At 40.1% G+C, this 16,137-nt stretch overlaps 1 protein-coding gene across 1 annotated transcript in view; it reads right to left on the bottom strand.

The window, feature by feature from the left end:
- Positions 1-3,401: 3,401 nt before the first annotated feature.
- Positions 3,402-16,137, bottom strand: part of LOC100549657 (sodium/hydrogen exchanger 7) — a gene marked incomplete at its 5' end in the record, with an annotated part of 52,248 nt that continues 39,512 nt past the window's right edge. The window contains 4 exons of the mRNA XM_031557346.1: positions 3,402-3,564; positions 6,938-7,020; positions 9,583-9,646; positions 14,172-14,231. Of these exons, the coding sequence (XP_031413206.1) occupies positions 3,417-3,564; positions 6,938-7,020; positions 9,583-9,646; positions 14,172-14,231 (355 nt within the window). The remainder of the gene's footprint in view (positions 3,565-6,937; positions 7,021-9,582; positions 9,647-14,171; positions 14,232-16,137) is intronic.

The raw sequence follows: 16,137 nt of genomic DNA, 5'->3' as shown, positions 1-16,137 counted from the left end.
AAAAAAAAAAATCGCTGAACTATTGCCAGCATCTTCAAGAGAAGGTCAAAATTGAAAGATTCTGATACAGTGCACAGAAACAACTTTTACAAGCTTTCTATTGAAAAAAAAGTCTGGGAAACAAGACTAAGACAATTCAGAAAGCCACAGGAAAACGAGCTATTTAAGAACATCTGTCATCCTTATATGTACACCATCTTTGAAGAAGAGACATTCAAAGTAAGACAAAAAGCAGAAACACTGAGAAGAACAACAAGCAGGCAGTTCTTAAAGCAGTATTCAGGCATTAAACCAAAGATGCTGCAAAGCTGTTATCACAAGTTGCTTATCACAGTGTTTGCCCTTGGAGAAGCACTAAGGAAGGACAAGCATACCAAAAGCTCCCAGAGCATCTCCCAGCTCCACAGTGCCATTTAACAGCAAGTTAATGGCAGCAAGGATAGCAGATCCAAACACACTATGCTTGACCTTCCCCAAAAGGCTGGGCAGCTTTTGGGAGCACAGTACTGAGTGGAGAGAGGCCCCAAGCCTTATACTACAGGGGAATTCCTGACTCAGTCCTTTCTGGTTTGTCCCAGGCTATACTTGTTCATAAACAGGATCCATTCCAAAGAAAACAGTGTTCTCACAGTATGGTGAACAAACATTGCCTTGTGCTAGTTGAGATACTCTTACTTATTTCACTGAACAACACTGCAAACAGCAGGCAATTCACTTCATACACTTTCCCACAGAACACGCATGGCCAAACCCATGCAGTACTTGGATTTGATGCTATGTTTATAAGCAAAGAGAATGTGTGTGTAAACCTACTGTGCTTCATACAGCATGAACAATTCTTTCAAGAAAGACAGGAAATGTATCCAAGTAGATCCCCAGAGACTTGAAATTCTTCCAAGAATAACCCTAAACTGGCCTCTGTAATCCCCTACAATTCTTCAGGAGTAACTTCAATTCACTCAAGCAGCATAGGTCTGAACTTCACTATTTAAACTCACAAATTATCATGGCTAAGTATCTAACGTCAAAACCGTGCAAAAAACTGAAGTTTGTTTTGACTTAACACACCATTACCCACTCACCTCAAGGAGCTTCACAGCGTTCTGTCCATTCATTACAACATTTGGTGGAGATGTCACACAGCTAACAACGTGTAATCTAGCTGCTAAAGCTTACTACGAAGCCAGTCTTTATTGCTGATAGGCAGTATTTTGACCTCTCATGCTGAATACAGCACAGGCATCGCAGGTGGCAAAACTTACATCAGAAAATTACTCCTCCTAAGACTTTGGCATACTGCAAATGGAGTTTCTTTATTGGATTTGCACGTTTAGCAAACTACATTCAATTCTCTGGTATTTTCATACCAACCGTCCCACTGGGCATGATGCAAGGGCTAAACAATCTAGAAAAACAGGTGGAAGCACATGTAGGACAAAGCACACCTCTCAACCAACAAGCAAAGCCAAAATCCCCAGGAGTGCTTCATCAGGAAGAGCAAGTGATAACACAGATGCTTCATCCAAATGCAATAAGTAGTGGGTAGAAAAGAGAATTATTGCTAGTTTCAAAGGACACATCATAAGGGAATTCAAATTTACCTCCATTACTTTAGGATAAATTGTAAAGCCCTGCCAAGAGGTCACCAAAGTGAAAGACAGGAGGAAAGTTTTAAAAGTAATCATTTTAAACATGAACTACAGCAGCCTCTTGTGCTTTTTAGTTCCAACTTTGAAGAAGTAAAAAGCAATCGCAGAGCTAGGAAGTCTTGAAAGGAAACTAGAAATTACACCTTGAACTGTTAACCCTAATCTTAAGGCAGCAATGCAACAAAATACAAACAGTAAAAAAAGAATACAATGCCGAAGTTCCACATTATGAGCATTAAAAGTAGCAAGCAGCCTTGTAAGCATTTTTAACATAAACGGCGAGTTATGCAGTGATGAAATTAACACTTCACCTCAGGAGGTGAGGTGTGACACAGACTAATCCAATTAAGTACATTTCCATGCACAGAATCACAGAATTGCAAGGGTTGGAAGAGACCCCAGGGGATCATCAAGTCCAACCCAAAGCTAAAGTAGTTCCCTAAAGCAGATTGCACAGGTAGGCATCCAACTGGGTCTTGAATATCTTCGTAGAAGGAGACTCCACAGCTTCTCTGGGCAGCCTGTTCCAGTGCTCTGTCACCCTCAGAGTAAAGATGTCCTTCCTTGTATTTATACAGAATGCCCTGTGTTCCAGTTTCTGCCCACTGCCCCTTGTTCTACTTTTGCTCACAACACAGCAAATATTAGAAAAGTACATCACAAATATAGTAGCAACTGAGAAGTACTGGGAAAAAAAAGGGCCAAACTATAAGATAAAACGAAAGCCACGGCCTACATGCTCATTCCGGTTACTTATCCAGTAACTGAGGATCTAATCCTGTAAGATCATACACAGATAGCCACATGGCTAACACACAAGTAGACTAATTGTTCTGATGGATGCCATCCAGCCTAGATCTGTTCTAAGATCTCCAGTGGCATTGCAAAGATGGGAACAAAGCCAATTTCTTGCATTACTAATAGCTCTAAATAAGCATCAGAAGTTTGAAATTTCTTGGAAATTTTACTGTCAGATAAAAGCAAGATTCTAATACAGTAAGAAATGAGGAGTATTTCAAAGTTCCACGTGGGATGTGAAACTTTCTAGGAAAAAAAATAATAGAATTCTGGCCCAAATAATAGAAATCTGGCTATGCTACTTGAACATAGCAAATATGTTACCATTCTGGAGAATGTGCAATTCAGAGCATTCACCTTAAGTATAGACTTAGGGTGTAGACTGTATTTACAAATCAGTTCACAGAAACTTGTAAGACTTTAGAAGCATTTTCCAGATAGGAAGGACATGTATCAGGATCTCGCAAGAGTAACAGGAGAAAGAAGCATTAATTATTGCAAGGCATGGCCACACAGCTAGTATTCTGACGTGCTAGACTGAGATAAGTAACTGATAAACAGTTTCTGAAATGTCATCTTAAATTTCACTGTGGAAACAATGAAGGGATGTCCTACCAGATTTCCTTCTGGCATGGATAAATATGTCAATGTCATTTCTCAAGGAGACCTCAATACAATCTTAGCAACAGCAGGAAAGGAATCTTGTTCAAAAGTGTCAAGAAGGGACAAAACATGTTGAAGTTATTCGTGAACAACTAGTTTACTAATTAGATCTATAATTTTTCAATATCCTTAAATATCATTAAATGGTATTTGAACAATAACAGCATCTCTGATTTCTACTAACAAAAGTTGTTGCCTCAGGTTGTCTATCTTCACTCTTTTCTGCCTAGGTTCTGCCCAGTTACTTACAATAAATATATCTCACCACCTTTGCCCAACTAAGTAAAGTTGCTGAAGTCATATACATCAAGAAAACAAAACACAGAAGTATTGAGTTATTTTACTTACATCATAAACCTGGGGACTTGTCAAGCAGCGGGCTATGAGGCCACACCAGCTGGGCAGAGTTGTGGTCAATGGAGGGCCACTGTGAGTGAGAATTGGTTTTAAATAACTTAGAATAGTTAAGGAAAACAGAACAGCGCTTGAAAACCACTACTGAAAACAAAAAGACAGTTTCTACATAAATATAGTTCTACCTTTGACATGTTGCTCAATAATTACATAAACAAATAAATGAAAAGTATTTCCCCTCCCCAGTCCCATGTACCCTTGATCCTTCTAACAGTGGTTTCTTTACCCACATGCTTTCTGCAAAGAGAACTAACTAATTTATGGAAGTTTCATACAGTTGCAATATTTCCAGCTTTTGGGCTTGATTCAAATGGAGCAAACAGGTACACGTGCCTTAACATTAGCGTGTTGCTGCTCTACTGGTGCTGGGAGCAGTTTCATGAGTACAGAGTGCAAGCCAGAGGTAGCAAGGTGGTATACCTGCAAGACTCAACACAGGCAAGTAACAAAATGCTGTGTACCCAACATCCTCAAAAGAATACAGTCACCTCATTTGTCCGCTCTTGGCTGAGCAGTGACCCACAGAGGTGTGACCACAGATCTCCGCAGTCTGGACAAAGCCTAAGGAGACCTAAAGGTAAGAGCTCTCAAAGAAATTATTAATCTTATCTTTCAAAATTCAAGCATGATTTAGAATGGCTCAGCTCACACATGAAGAAGTGTCTTGGACATCAGAACACCCAAAAGATTACAGCAGTTACTGTGGTCAGGCTCAAAAACATCATTGCTGTGCACACGCACACCATAGGCCCTCAAAAAGGCATAGGGAAGACAGTATGGCCATAATCACATAGCACAGCATGGAACAAAAGCATTTGCCCAGGCAATGCTGCCAAGATGACAGTGGGCATGGGAAAGACTCCAGGTAAATCCATGTTTGTTCATTTTATTACTTCAGACTGATGATATCCCCAAATAATAACAATTTTTAAAAAAGCATCCCTGCTACAGAGCAGCATATTGATCTTGCCTGGTACAAGAACAGAGCTGGGGGAAAACACCAATACATCCAACACTGCTGGAAATCAGGACCACAATTCTTCGTTTTCCTCCTGCCATCAGTTTGACTATATTAAATATAAACACTTTGCAGATATTCTAGATACTTTAAGCCTCTACATCCAGAAAAATCAAGTCCATTTGTGAATTAGTACCATTTCCCTGATTCTAACTCAGCAGAGGAGAGGGTTTAGGAAGAAAAAAAGAGGAGGAAAAAAGAAAAAAAAAAATGAAAGACTGTTTAAGCAGAGGTATCTCTCCTCTTCAGCAGACCCTGGCACAGTCCATTTACTGGAACACATCATGGTATGATTATGCCACAGCAGTTAGGCTTCCTCCTTCCCTCCCCAGCAAGTGTGGCTACACCCAGTCCTGGAAATAAAAGCTCTCCCCCAGCCCTTATGCAACCTACTGGCCTATGTGTTGCCCCATGGCAGACAGGCCAGCAGTAAGTATATCACAAAAAAGCAAACTCACTAAGAGACACCTGGTATTTCTTCAGAGTTGCTGTTTCTTTCACATTTAACGGTTGTGGCTCAGCCCAGAGCAGAGCCCACAACACTGAATGAACTCCACATTCCAGAGGAATGAAGATCCCAGTTACTCATCTGCACAGCGCCCTGCAGACAACAGCCAGCATTAGCACACTGCCAAATGCATCTTATTCCCATCTTTTTCAAGTTGAATTCCCCTGTAAAGAGCAAATCTTGAGACAATCTGCCTTTTTACTCATAAATCATGTGAACGCATCAGCAAAAAAAAAATATTTTGACATTTAGATGTAGGTAGAGGTAACAATTCTACAGATCATCCATCCCCTTACGTGCAACTTCAGTGCAGCAGATCTTTAGCGGAATGCTTCCTCGCAACAGAAGCAGCAGAATTTTACTGAAGATACAGTTCTGCCTCTGGATGTCAGCTTTGTCAGCCCAAAGTTCACAGAAAGCTTCCCTAATGATTGCTAGTTGCCCCTGACAATGCAAATGTATTATTAGCATCCTTAAAAAAATTTGTGTGAAACACCTAACTGTAATTTTCACTTAGCTCTCCCCCCTTGCTGGGGTGCTGAAGGGAAGTCAGTATTGCCAACTACTCCTGTTATTCTTAAGGCACATCCCTTTGTAAAGGGCAGGGGGGAAGGAGAGCTCTGCTTCCTTAAGGGCAGGAGGAATGGCAGTCAGTCACAGCCAGGTCCTTCCTGCTCTTAGCAAACAAATTGGTTTTTTTGTTTTAATTTAAATAAAAGCATGGTACTAGAAAAAAAATTGACCTAGATACCGTTGAACATTAGTCACTACATTCAAAGGGATTGCTTGAAATGACTAACATTTATGAATATTTAAACTAGTACACGCACACTTCTGAGCTTTGTCCCTTCAGCAGCACATGAGAGTACTGATGACAAATACATTTTACTCTGAAGTGCTATCAGGATTAAATGCTTCCAACAATATTCCTTGGTTGGCTGATCTTGATGTACAAGGCATGGAAGGAAGCTACTGTGCTCCAAGCAGCCCAACAGTGCCTAACCAACCAACAGACAACACCCTGGACCACACAGTCACTTCTCAGGTGCAAGCTGCAACAAGATCAAGGCCCTGTCACAGGCATTTAGGTACCTTTACCTGTCTCAGATTACTAGAAATCAAGTACTGAAACATCTACGTTTTTGGGTAAAGTGACTTGGCAAGGCCAAAAGAACTTCCCTGTTTCTTACTAAGTGAACGTAAGCAGTTGCAGAGGGACACCTGTATGATAAACTCATTAAGAACACACTAAGTAGTTAAAAAAAAAAAAAACAAGAAAATCCCACAAGCACAAAGAACAGGACAGCTGCATGAAAATTGCTGTGAAGTTTAAACAAGGCACAATGACAGCTTCAGAGAGGTAGTACAGTACAATACACTCTGCATTAACACTCATAGGAAGTTCTGGATATACTGAAGGAAATAAGCTGGATCACACGTATATTTTTAGTGCCAGAACTTCCCATATTAGGGTTCACATCTCAAAAGCAGGTGTCTCCTCACCACAGTGAATTGTGCGTAAGACATGCACAATGTGCTAGAAAACTAGCTTGTGTTCTGAACACCAGCAGAGTAACAGAACAAATCAGAGGACCTGAAATACTCAATTGTCTGTGTCACTGCATATGCAGGTCTTCAACTCACAGAACTGACTTTTTTTTTTTTGCCATCTGGCAAGTTTGGCATACCATGCACTAAATGGAAAGGCCCGTTTTCTAAGTCAGCAAGCTGAAGTTTCAGTCTTGTGTCTTGAACCTGTCAAATGCTTGACCTTTGTCATAGCTGACTCTCTCAAGTGCCTAAGGGTACATATGGGTACACAGCAAGGAAAAAAAAACATCTGAATGCTTCACATCCTGAAGAAATGCTGTTTTTTCAGAAGGATACTTATGGTCGAAGCTGTACCATAGCCTGAAGAGCCACGCACTTTCCTGCTTTGTTCTGTTCCTTCTTTCAGAATCTGGACCATCCTAGAAATAAGATAAAAGCATACTCAATATTTCAGACAGAAAAGCTAATTTTTTTTTTTTGTGATTCTACGATTCTATGATAAATTATACACTCCAGTTATTCACATTATAATGTCCTGTGCAACAAAGCCAAAAGATTTCAATATGGTATGTGGACTACAGAAGATTATTAGAGACTTGCTTGTACTGAGGTCACTTTCTGTAGAAAAAAAATCTGATATGATTGTGCAGAGAACAAGCAGGTCCTCTTCAATATTCTCAAGTTACCTTAAGAATGTAACTTGGTGGCGAGGACCTTAAACCTTAATGCTTACCACATAGTTAATGCAGTAACAGGGAAGAAAAGTCCAAAACTAATAAATAAGCCTCTCTGCTATCCTGTTCCTATTTGCCAAATAAATGAACTAGGACAGTGCAGACTGTTCATTACTCAGTTGGTCTCCTTAACTCAAGGAGTATGTCATGTACTTTCCCTTAAGCCTACTGCTTCCTTGGAAGAATAAGAGAATTTAGCATGCCTGATAAATTTCTGCAGAACCCATAAAATACATCCCACTTAAAAGAATTATGCTTAACAGGGAATATATAATAAAATCACAATTGAGGAAGCTTATAATGCAAACTTCCTAAGTGCTACATCACACCAGCTCTCAGAAGTGCTAAGTATTAAAATACAGTCCCCTCACTAGCTGTGCAGCAAGTCCTCACACCAGCTGGGCTGCAGCTGCATTTGTTTTACTTTTGTTACTTTTTTTTTGGCCAGAGGCCAAAGTCAAGCCCAGGGAAACAGATGATGTGAGAATGCCTCGCATGAATCATCTTCCAAATTGCTAGAAAAGAACAGGATAGAGTTGTCCTGAGTATTCCTCATCTGGGAAAAAAAAAAGAAAAAAAACCCACCCAAATACAAAAACACAACACCCTATGATTCATTCACCAAGATTTAAACCTTTGTTGAAACTCATTGCCTCCCCAACCCAAACAATATATTTTCTTTAACTGTGACTTGCTGCCAATTCTGGTCTTGCGAAAGCCAGAGGGATCCAAAGGGAACTGACTAATGGACTCCATTAGGAATGCAATGCACAGCTAAAGAGGGAAACAAACGGATAAGTGCTTTATGTTTACATGGGAAAAAAGCAAACAAGTTATTTCCACACAGACACTGAATGAGAACAGAATACCCATGTTCTGGCTGTAGCTGTTTCCTGTTAAAGCAATTCCACTGATACTGACAAGCAGAGTCTGAAAGCCATCATACCACAATACCACTTCCTAACCTTGGTTTTATGCCATAACTGTGGCCTTCATTATAAATGGCATTTTGAGGCCCAGCCTTCTGGTCACTTCCAGGCATAAAATTTATAGAATATACATGCAATCTACAGGAATCTACCATGTGTTGGACTCAGCCTATCACAAAGAACACAGAGATGCCTAATTTAGTTTCTGTAATGAAAGAGATGCTTCCTGAGCAGGTAGATATCTGTACAATCTGTGACAAGAAGGAAAAACAGATGCAAAATCCCACACAAAGTTGGAGATTGCTAATAAGAAAGCTGATCCCAAATGCAGCAAGTATCTCACGCATGTATCATTGGCCAGTCTGAACACCAGCATCACACAATCCAGGGTTTACAAAGCAAAGTTCACATGCTTGCTCCCTATGCATCCTCTGGGTCCAGTCATCTACATTTCCTGCCATTCAACTTCATTTTCCTCTTGCTGGCTCCTGCATAAGCAACCAGTTGTGCTACTGAACAATTAATGTCACTGCAGTAGTATACTGTCTGGGAGAGCATGAACTAAGATCTGGACAGAAGAACACATGATGGAGAGTTGCTTGTACAGAGGAAGCTCCCGGTTAAACCTCAGGAAATGTTTTCTTTTCAGACCTTACTCTCCTGTGAACTCAGTCAATTTACAAAGAAGGTAAACTGAACAATGTCCTTCCAGTAATCTTGTTTACACATGATGTATTGTAGGTGAAAAAAGCAGCTCTTTGATTGTTACTGATGCATAAAATGCTGCACTAGAGATTCACTGAAAGTCTGCTGAAGATAAGTGACATCTTTTCAACGCTCCTTACGCCTCAAAGATGGTAGGCAACAGAAGCAAGATCCAACTGGGTTCTGGTACATTATGCAGGAGTTGAAGTCTGAGAATCTTTGAGTCTAAGCAAAAGTCCAAGGGCTAAAATTTATTATCAACTATAGGACAGAAGCAAGAGGATTATCTGTGTCAGTTTAAGGAGAGACCGTTTATGCTGCACAATGTTAAAAACATGCATTTGGCTGGCGGAGGAGGAAAGCACTGTTATAAACAGAGCATATTAGTCTATCTGGGGAGAGGTTTGAGGCCTTATACGTAGATACAAAAATTTGAAATGCAGGGAGACGCCGCAGCATTACGCCTAACGACACAGTTGTTTTGGTGGGCATTGTTTCAATGTTATAAAGTAACATGCATGAAGGTTTCATCCGTGCACGTAGCTTCTGTGGTTCATCATCTCACTTATAAAATAAGGATCAGCCTAATAGAGAAGTTATATTAATTACTTACTCCTTGTAAGACTTGGAAGTTGTCATTAGTAGGTGGAGGGTCCTGATCTGGGTCAACCCCAACCCTACAGAAACATTAGGAAAACAAAGCAAGTGGTGTTATTGAGGATTGAAAATGCTGTAAGTTTGGCAGAATGCATTTTAAAAGCACCTTAAGCATCCAGCAAAGCTGCATTCAGAGAGATTATGAGAACAGTTTGAAGAAGAGCTGTCCATTATTCCCGTGCAGTCAAACAGCTAGACAAGATGCTTCTTCACACAAGCAGCAACTACCTGTAGATAACAGCTTTAACTCTACCTCAGCACCAGTTTTAACCGCTTACCTTTGTTGCCAATTCTTCCAGGATACTTGCAAATACTACTTTTGGCCTAAAAAGATGAAATGCGTATGATATCTTCTTCAGTGGAGAAGATCCCTCATGTCCAATAGCAGAAAATCACAGACTAAGGAAAAGTCCAGTCTAAATATTTGACACAGCAAGCAACTCGACTGCCCAGTGGGCCTGACAATGGCTCAAAAATACCATTAAGAAAACAAATGAAACACATATACGGTCTTTTTTTTTTAAGGCACTGACAGTGTAAAGTATCAAAAATACTTTATGAAGATCCATAATGTTTATTTGATGCAAGTTTCATTCACCTAACACAAAACAGTCAAAATGGATTATCAAATGGTCTGCATAGTCCAGCCACTCATCCAAGGTAGGGTCAGTATGATAAGACTGTGGATGACCAGAAAATAGAAGTAGTTTCTTATTGATATATTTTTTGCACCGTTATCGGGCATTTTACTACCCAACTATCCTTTTGCCTGGCTCTTTTACCCAGGACAGGAATTTAATATGATCCTTGTAATTATGTTTTTTTCCCAGTCTATTCTTAAGACTTGAGTTGTCCAGCCTCAAATCCTAATAATCTTTCAATCTCTGGAAGTCTAAATTCCACAAGAAAGTAAAACCTTACATGTAAGGTAGGACTGCCAGTGTCAAATGCTTTATATTTCAGTTCAGTTCCCTGGACAGCCTGGTCTCCCTGGGCAGCCTGGTCTAGTATTAAATGGGGAGGTTGGTGGCCCTGCATGTGGCAGGGGGCATTGGAGAGTCATGATCCTTGAGGTCCCTTCCAACCTGGCCATTCTGTGATTCTGTGACATAGCATAAAGACTGGAGAAGGAAGCATTTAGTAACAAAAGCATTGTGCGAAATGGCTCACATTAATTTCCCCAGTTTTAGAAGATAACAGCTTCTATTATCTTCTTTTAGTATAATTTATCTAGACTTTGTGTACGCTTTTTCTAGCCATAGTGCCTACGGAATCTCCCTTCTGAAACAGTAACCAGAAGCCAACACAACATTGCAGGTCTGTTCAGGGGATGTATGCTCATGTAAGGCAATCAATGATCCAGACATGCTTTACTTTCAGACATAGATTGCATGGATTAAAGTAAAAAGGAATACCATTTAATAGTTTCAGGGCAGAACTCCATAAAAGAAAAGTAGGCATTGAAGCAAATGTTTAACTTATCCTTGTGGACTCAAGGCCAAACAGTGTAGTTCAGGGAAAATCCAGGAGGCAGCTCTAAGACAACTGCAGCTACCTCATATTGAGCTTGTGCTGACTGGGTCCTTGGCTTGGATTTTTCCTGAGTCTCTCATGTCTCCTCATCCCTTTCTTTTTCCTTTCATAGCAAGAAACAGAGCATCATGTACTGGACAGACTGGGAACCAGACTGTAACATGTGCCAGAATTAAATGCCACACTAAAGAGCTCTGCAAGGTTACAAGAGCTTACACATTACTGCTTAGGCCATTGCTAAGCAGTACAGACAGGATAAGAAGAGCTTTCTACAGACAAAACTAGTTACCTCACCCAACATCAGGAAACGAGCTCAGAACAGCAACATGTGAGACTGACTACTCCTTCATAAAAAACACATAATAATAAAGATTTGTGGCTTTTCTAGTTCCAACTGCATATCAGGGAGGTCCAGTGCACTACAAACAACCACCAGTCTGGAGTTAGCCATGCAGCTGGCAATATGAACTGTGAGTCCACAAAACTTGTTCCAGAAGATGAACATAGCTTGCATTCCCAAAATAATTTTAACTTGCTTCTACCCATTCACTTCATGTTATATGAAAGCATAAACAATCATCTCAGCTTCTATGTGACTAATAAAGTTGTGCCTTTGATTTTGGAGATTTTTAGCTTCCCTGAGACAGTGGAAAGGGGCTGAGAAGACAACCAAAGCAAGATGACCATACTATTCAGGGAAAAGTAGATCACAGTAGGAGTTTGGGTTCACTGGCTTCCTGAAGAGGACGATCCCTTTTCTATATTAAAAGATTTCCTGTTTCAGAGAAGGAAAAACAAAAAAACAAAAAAACCAAACCAAAACAAAACAAAAAAACCACAGAAGTTTCTTCAAAATTGAAACAACATGTGGACAGATTCATCTTTTTAATGGTTTTCAAAATTATTCTTCAGGATAACATTTTTAATTTCTTTAATGAATTCTTTTTATAGCCACTTTCTTCCCTCCTTTAACTTCATGTTTCAAAGCTTGTCTCTCAGTTCACAGATTAACACAAAATACAATACTACTTTGAATTCCCACAAATACTTTCACTAGTGTACAGTATCTTTCACCAGAGTGAAACATATAGAAAGCATTTATTATTCAGAGCAAGCCCATCTGGTCAAGTTTCACATTATATACACATAGCTCTCTTAACAAGCACTGGTTTTGTAGACCCTGCACCCCCAATTTCTAAGACACTCTCATTTTCAGTACCTGAAACAGAACAACACAGGAACAGTCAGGTATCCCCTCAAGCTCCTTTACAAGGAAGAGAGGCTCAGAGAACATTTAGTTACTTTACTCTTAATTGCTTTCATAACTGAAAGTACAAGGAAAGCTGGTGTATGCATGGATAGCTTTCATCATAATGCTTTTCTTATTGTTAAAAGAAAAAAAGAAAAACACTTCACATCCTGAAGTACATTTAAAAAGCTTCCTATAACTTAAATGTGCTATAAAAGCCAGTCACAGTTTTTCATTTATCTAAACAACCTTCACATTCAGAAAAGCTGTTACTGGGTTGGCTTATGCAAATTCCCTTTCAAAGATCAGAGGCACAGTAGGAAGTCTCACTACAGATTTTGGTGTTTTACTTAAACATTCCACAGCCCACGGGCACAGCGCGGAGCAGATCTCCTCATGTAGCTACAGAGGAGCCCACAGGGCAGTGGTGGCTGAGGCCTGGAGGAGGGACAGCCTACAGATACCCCATGGAAAGGGGCCTGCATAGGGGCAGGAGGACTGGGGAAGCTGCCGCCTGTGGGGACCCATGTGGGGCAGTGCCTGAAGGGTGGGCCCTGAGGTATGGAGCTGTGTTTGGGGCAGTACTGGGAGTGCTGCAGCCCATGGGAAGTCCACAGGGATCAGCTCAGGGTGGATGGCATTGTAGGATGGACCCATGTGGAGCAGGGGCACAGTGATCATGGAGGGATGGAACGTTATGGGCTGGCAGCAGCCTTGAGAAGTATACTGGAACACTCAAACACCACGGAGCTATGTACAATTCAGCAATTTAAGCAGCATGCTAGAAGATAGTTGATACAAACACGGAAAATAAATGTGGAAAGGAACAGTGGAAAAAAAAAAGCAGGTAAAACTACTTCAAGTTCTCCACTATGTCATTTTTCTAAATAGGTGGAACAGTTTCTTTTGATATTTCAAAAGCCTTTCCAAGGCCCTACTTGGATGAGAAGTTACTAAAATATAACTATTACATCCTAGTATACGTAGTTACAGTGATGGCCAGGAATGACCATAATAAATAGTACTTCTCACATTTGCTGTATGTGCTGCTTTAATGCTAACACAGTGCATCTCTGGTAAATTTAGCACTCAGAACTTTCACATGTGACGGGCTCGGTGAAAAAATTTACCATTGCTCCATGCAAAAAATTTTGTGTTCTACATAGTGGCACATACAGATGATAGAAATACACTCTACTTCAAGATATTTTCCTTTTTCCTGTCAGTTATAGAAACAACCAGCTGATTCTCTGTCACCTCCACTCTTCTCAGCACCTTGCTACAAAGCAGTCTGACTACCTTTACTTTTAAAAATACATTTCAAGGAGGCTGAGATAAATCACCTGCAGAAGTCCCCTCCTCCTGAACAGCTGCATGTAGTAGCCCCAAAGAATGCCTAAGACTGTCTATGTGATTAAGGATAACAAGATCACATTCATAGTTTTCTCAGCTTTCAAGCCTTCCCAGGCCAAAGACATTCATTTTGTTTCATTAATTACCCATAAAAGATAGATAAAGTTACTGGTAGGGTGGGTTTTTTGGTTGCTTGGTTGTTCATAAGGCTAAATACTTGATGCTTGATCCACTCTATCCCACAGCTTACAAGAAGAAATCTAATTCAGAAGTGAGCAATATCTATGGCATTGCAAAAGAGGAGAAGCAGCAGTAGCATGCCATAGTATAGAAGAAGAGTACACAGTGTTACAAAGATAAAGGAAGGCAAGCACCAGGTTAATTTGGTATCAAGGAAAGCACAGTGTCACCTGAAATACAGCCAGCGGCTTTCACTCATCTCTTCCACCGATGGAACATGGTCACCAACTCTGGTACAGTACAAGAATGGAATGTGAGTAACAAAAAGCTCATGAGATGACAGCTTTACAGAACTACCTAGCAAAATAAAACAAAAACCCTTACCCAAACAAAACAGACAAAATACACAAAAATAAGAATGACAGAACAATGGCATAGTGACAAAAATCATAGAAATTAACAATAACAGCTCTTTTTGATGGAGATGTCCAATAACGTTCTTCATTTGTTCAGATTCAGGCTAGGAAAAAACACCTGAATTCATGACAGGCTACACATTCGTAATTTCTACACTGTAGAAATTATATTCAAGAGCTCTTAAGAGAAATGCTACAGGGAGACAAAGTTGATCAAAGACAATTCACAGCATTTTGGACCCGTGTATTTTCTAGAGGGGATAAGTAAAGAAAAAGTCTATGCGTATACCAAAGAGGCTGCCACCACTTACTAGTTTTAGAGCAAATACTGGTAATACATACATAAAATAGTCAAATGGCTTAACTAACAGTAAGCTAACAAAATCCTAACAAAATCCAAGATAATTAATCTTCAGTCACACTAGAGCACCCTTACCACTTGCTTTGCCTTTTTCTACTGTACTTAAGAACAAACAAACATAAAAAGTCAAAGCATGTTTGTTTCTAGTACTTTCTAATATAAGTTCCTTAGCAATTCATGGTGTTGTTCCACCCCAACCCTCTCCAATTCTGCATGAAGGCATACAACATCAATTGTATACTGCCTATATGAAATAAAAGCCCAGGTTTCCACCAATCCACACAGGTCTTACTTTACAAAGAACAGGTATGCTTCCTGGCTGCAGGCTCACGTGTTTAAGAACCAAATATTTAAGGTCACAGCTTGTGCTACTACTAAAGGCATGCAGTAGTCTAACCCTTCAAAGCTAAGGCAAATGCCAGACTTCAGGTAGATTTGGGTTTTGGATTTTTAATTCCCATGCCAACATACATTACAGGTCAGAGTAGTCAGATTTTTAAGTCCAGCACAGAGAAAGGTTTGCATATGCAGCAAAAGCTAAAATTAAAAATTGCCCAGTAACTTCAATTCTATGACTTCTCTTTGCTGTATCTTTGCCAAGTCAGAATTACAGACATCTGTGAAAACATCAGTATGAGTGCAGCATTTTTGGAAAATTTTAGCTATTTTGGAAGAGATCAACTGTTTTGTAGAAGGTGGCTGATGAAGAAGGCAATTCCCATCCTGATATTTTAAATAATAAAAATAAAACTAAAGTTGATCATCAAAAACTCTAGAACTGGGTAAGCTGCTGTAGAAGTCAGCTTTAGGGTACATTTGGGTAATACTTTACTTGACCTAACCACGATAATGACTCCTGAAACTGCCCACCAGGCTTGGCAGAGCTTGGTCAGTTAAACTCATATTACCCCATCAACCCAGATCCTACAGAGCCTGGGTGTGCCTCGCTCTTTTTCTCTCTGGTGGGAATAGCCGTGGTTCAGACCATAGGAACTGACATGCTTATATCCAGGCATCTAAAGAAGGAGGTAATCCTTCTCCTATCAGGGAAAAATCTCACAGGGCCGGTCCAGCAAGGCTGGAGAACTGACGGCTCTATTGCACTCCTGTTAAAAAAGATTCATGACTGATGACAAGAAATCGAAGAAAGCAGAATATGGAGAAGAGAAATTGAATATAGGTAGAAGACTGGAGAAAACAGTACCAGAAATACCTGGTGAAAGGAAAGAGTTTACAACAGAGGGAAATGGACAATGCACATGCCCACCCTGTAGAGGCAAAAAAAAGTAGTTAGAAGGCAGGCTTAGAAAATGATAAACCAAATGATGGATCTGAATTGTAGATAAATGAAAATAGGCAGAAAGCAGAAGGATGTGATCTTTTATTGAACAATTCCCACCCAGACACAGACACAGTACA

The sequence above is a fragment of the Meleagris gallopavo genome, chromosome 1, assembly GCF_000146605.3.
Source record: "Meleagris gallopavo isolate NT-WF06-2002-E0010 breed Aviagen turkey brand Nicholas breeding stock chromosome 1, Turkey_5.1, whole genome shotgun sequence".
In the NCBI taxonomy this organism is placed as follows: domain Eukaryota; kingdom Metazoa; phylum Chordata; class Aves; order Galliformes; family Phasianidae; genus Meleagris; species Meleagris gallopavo.
This window is presented reverse-complemented; position numbering and strand designations above follow the sequence as displayed.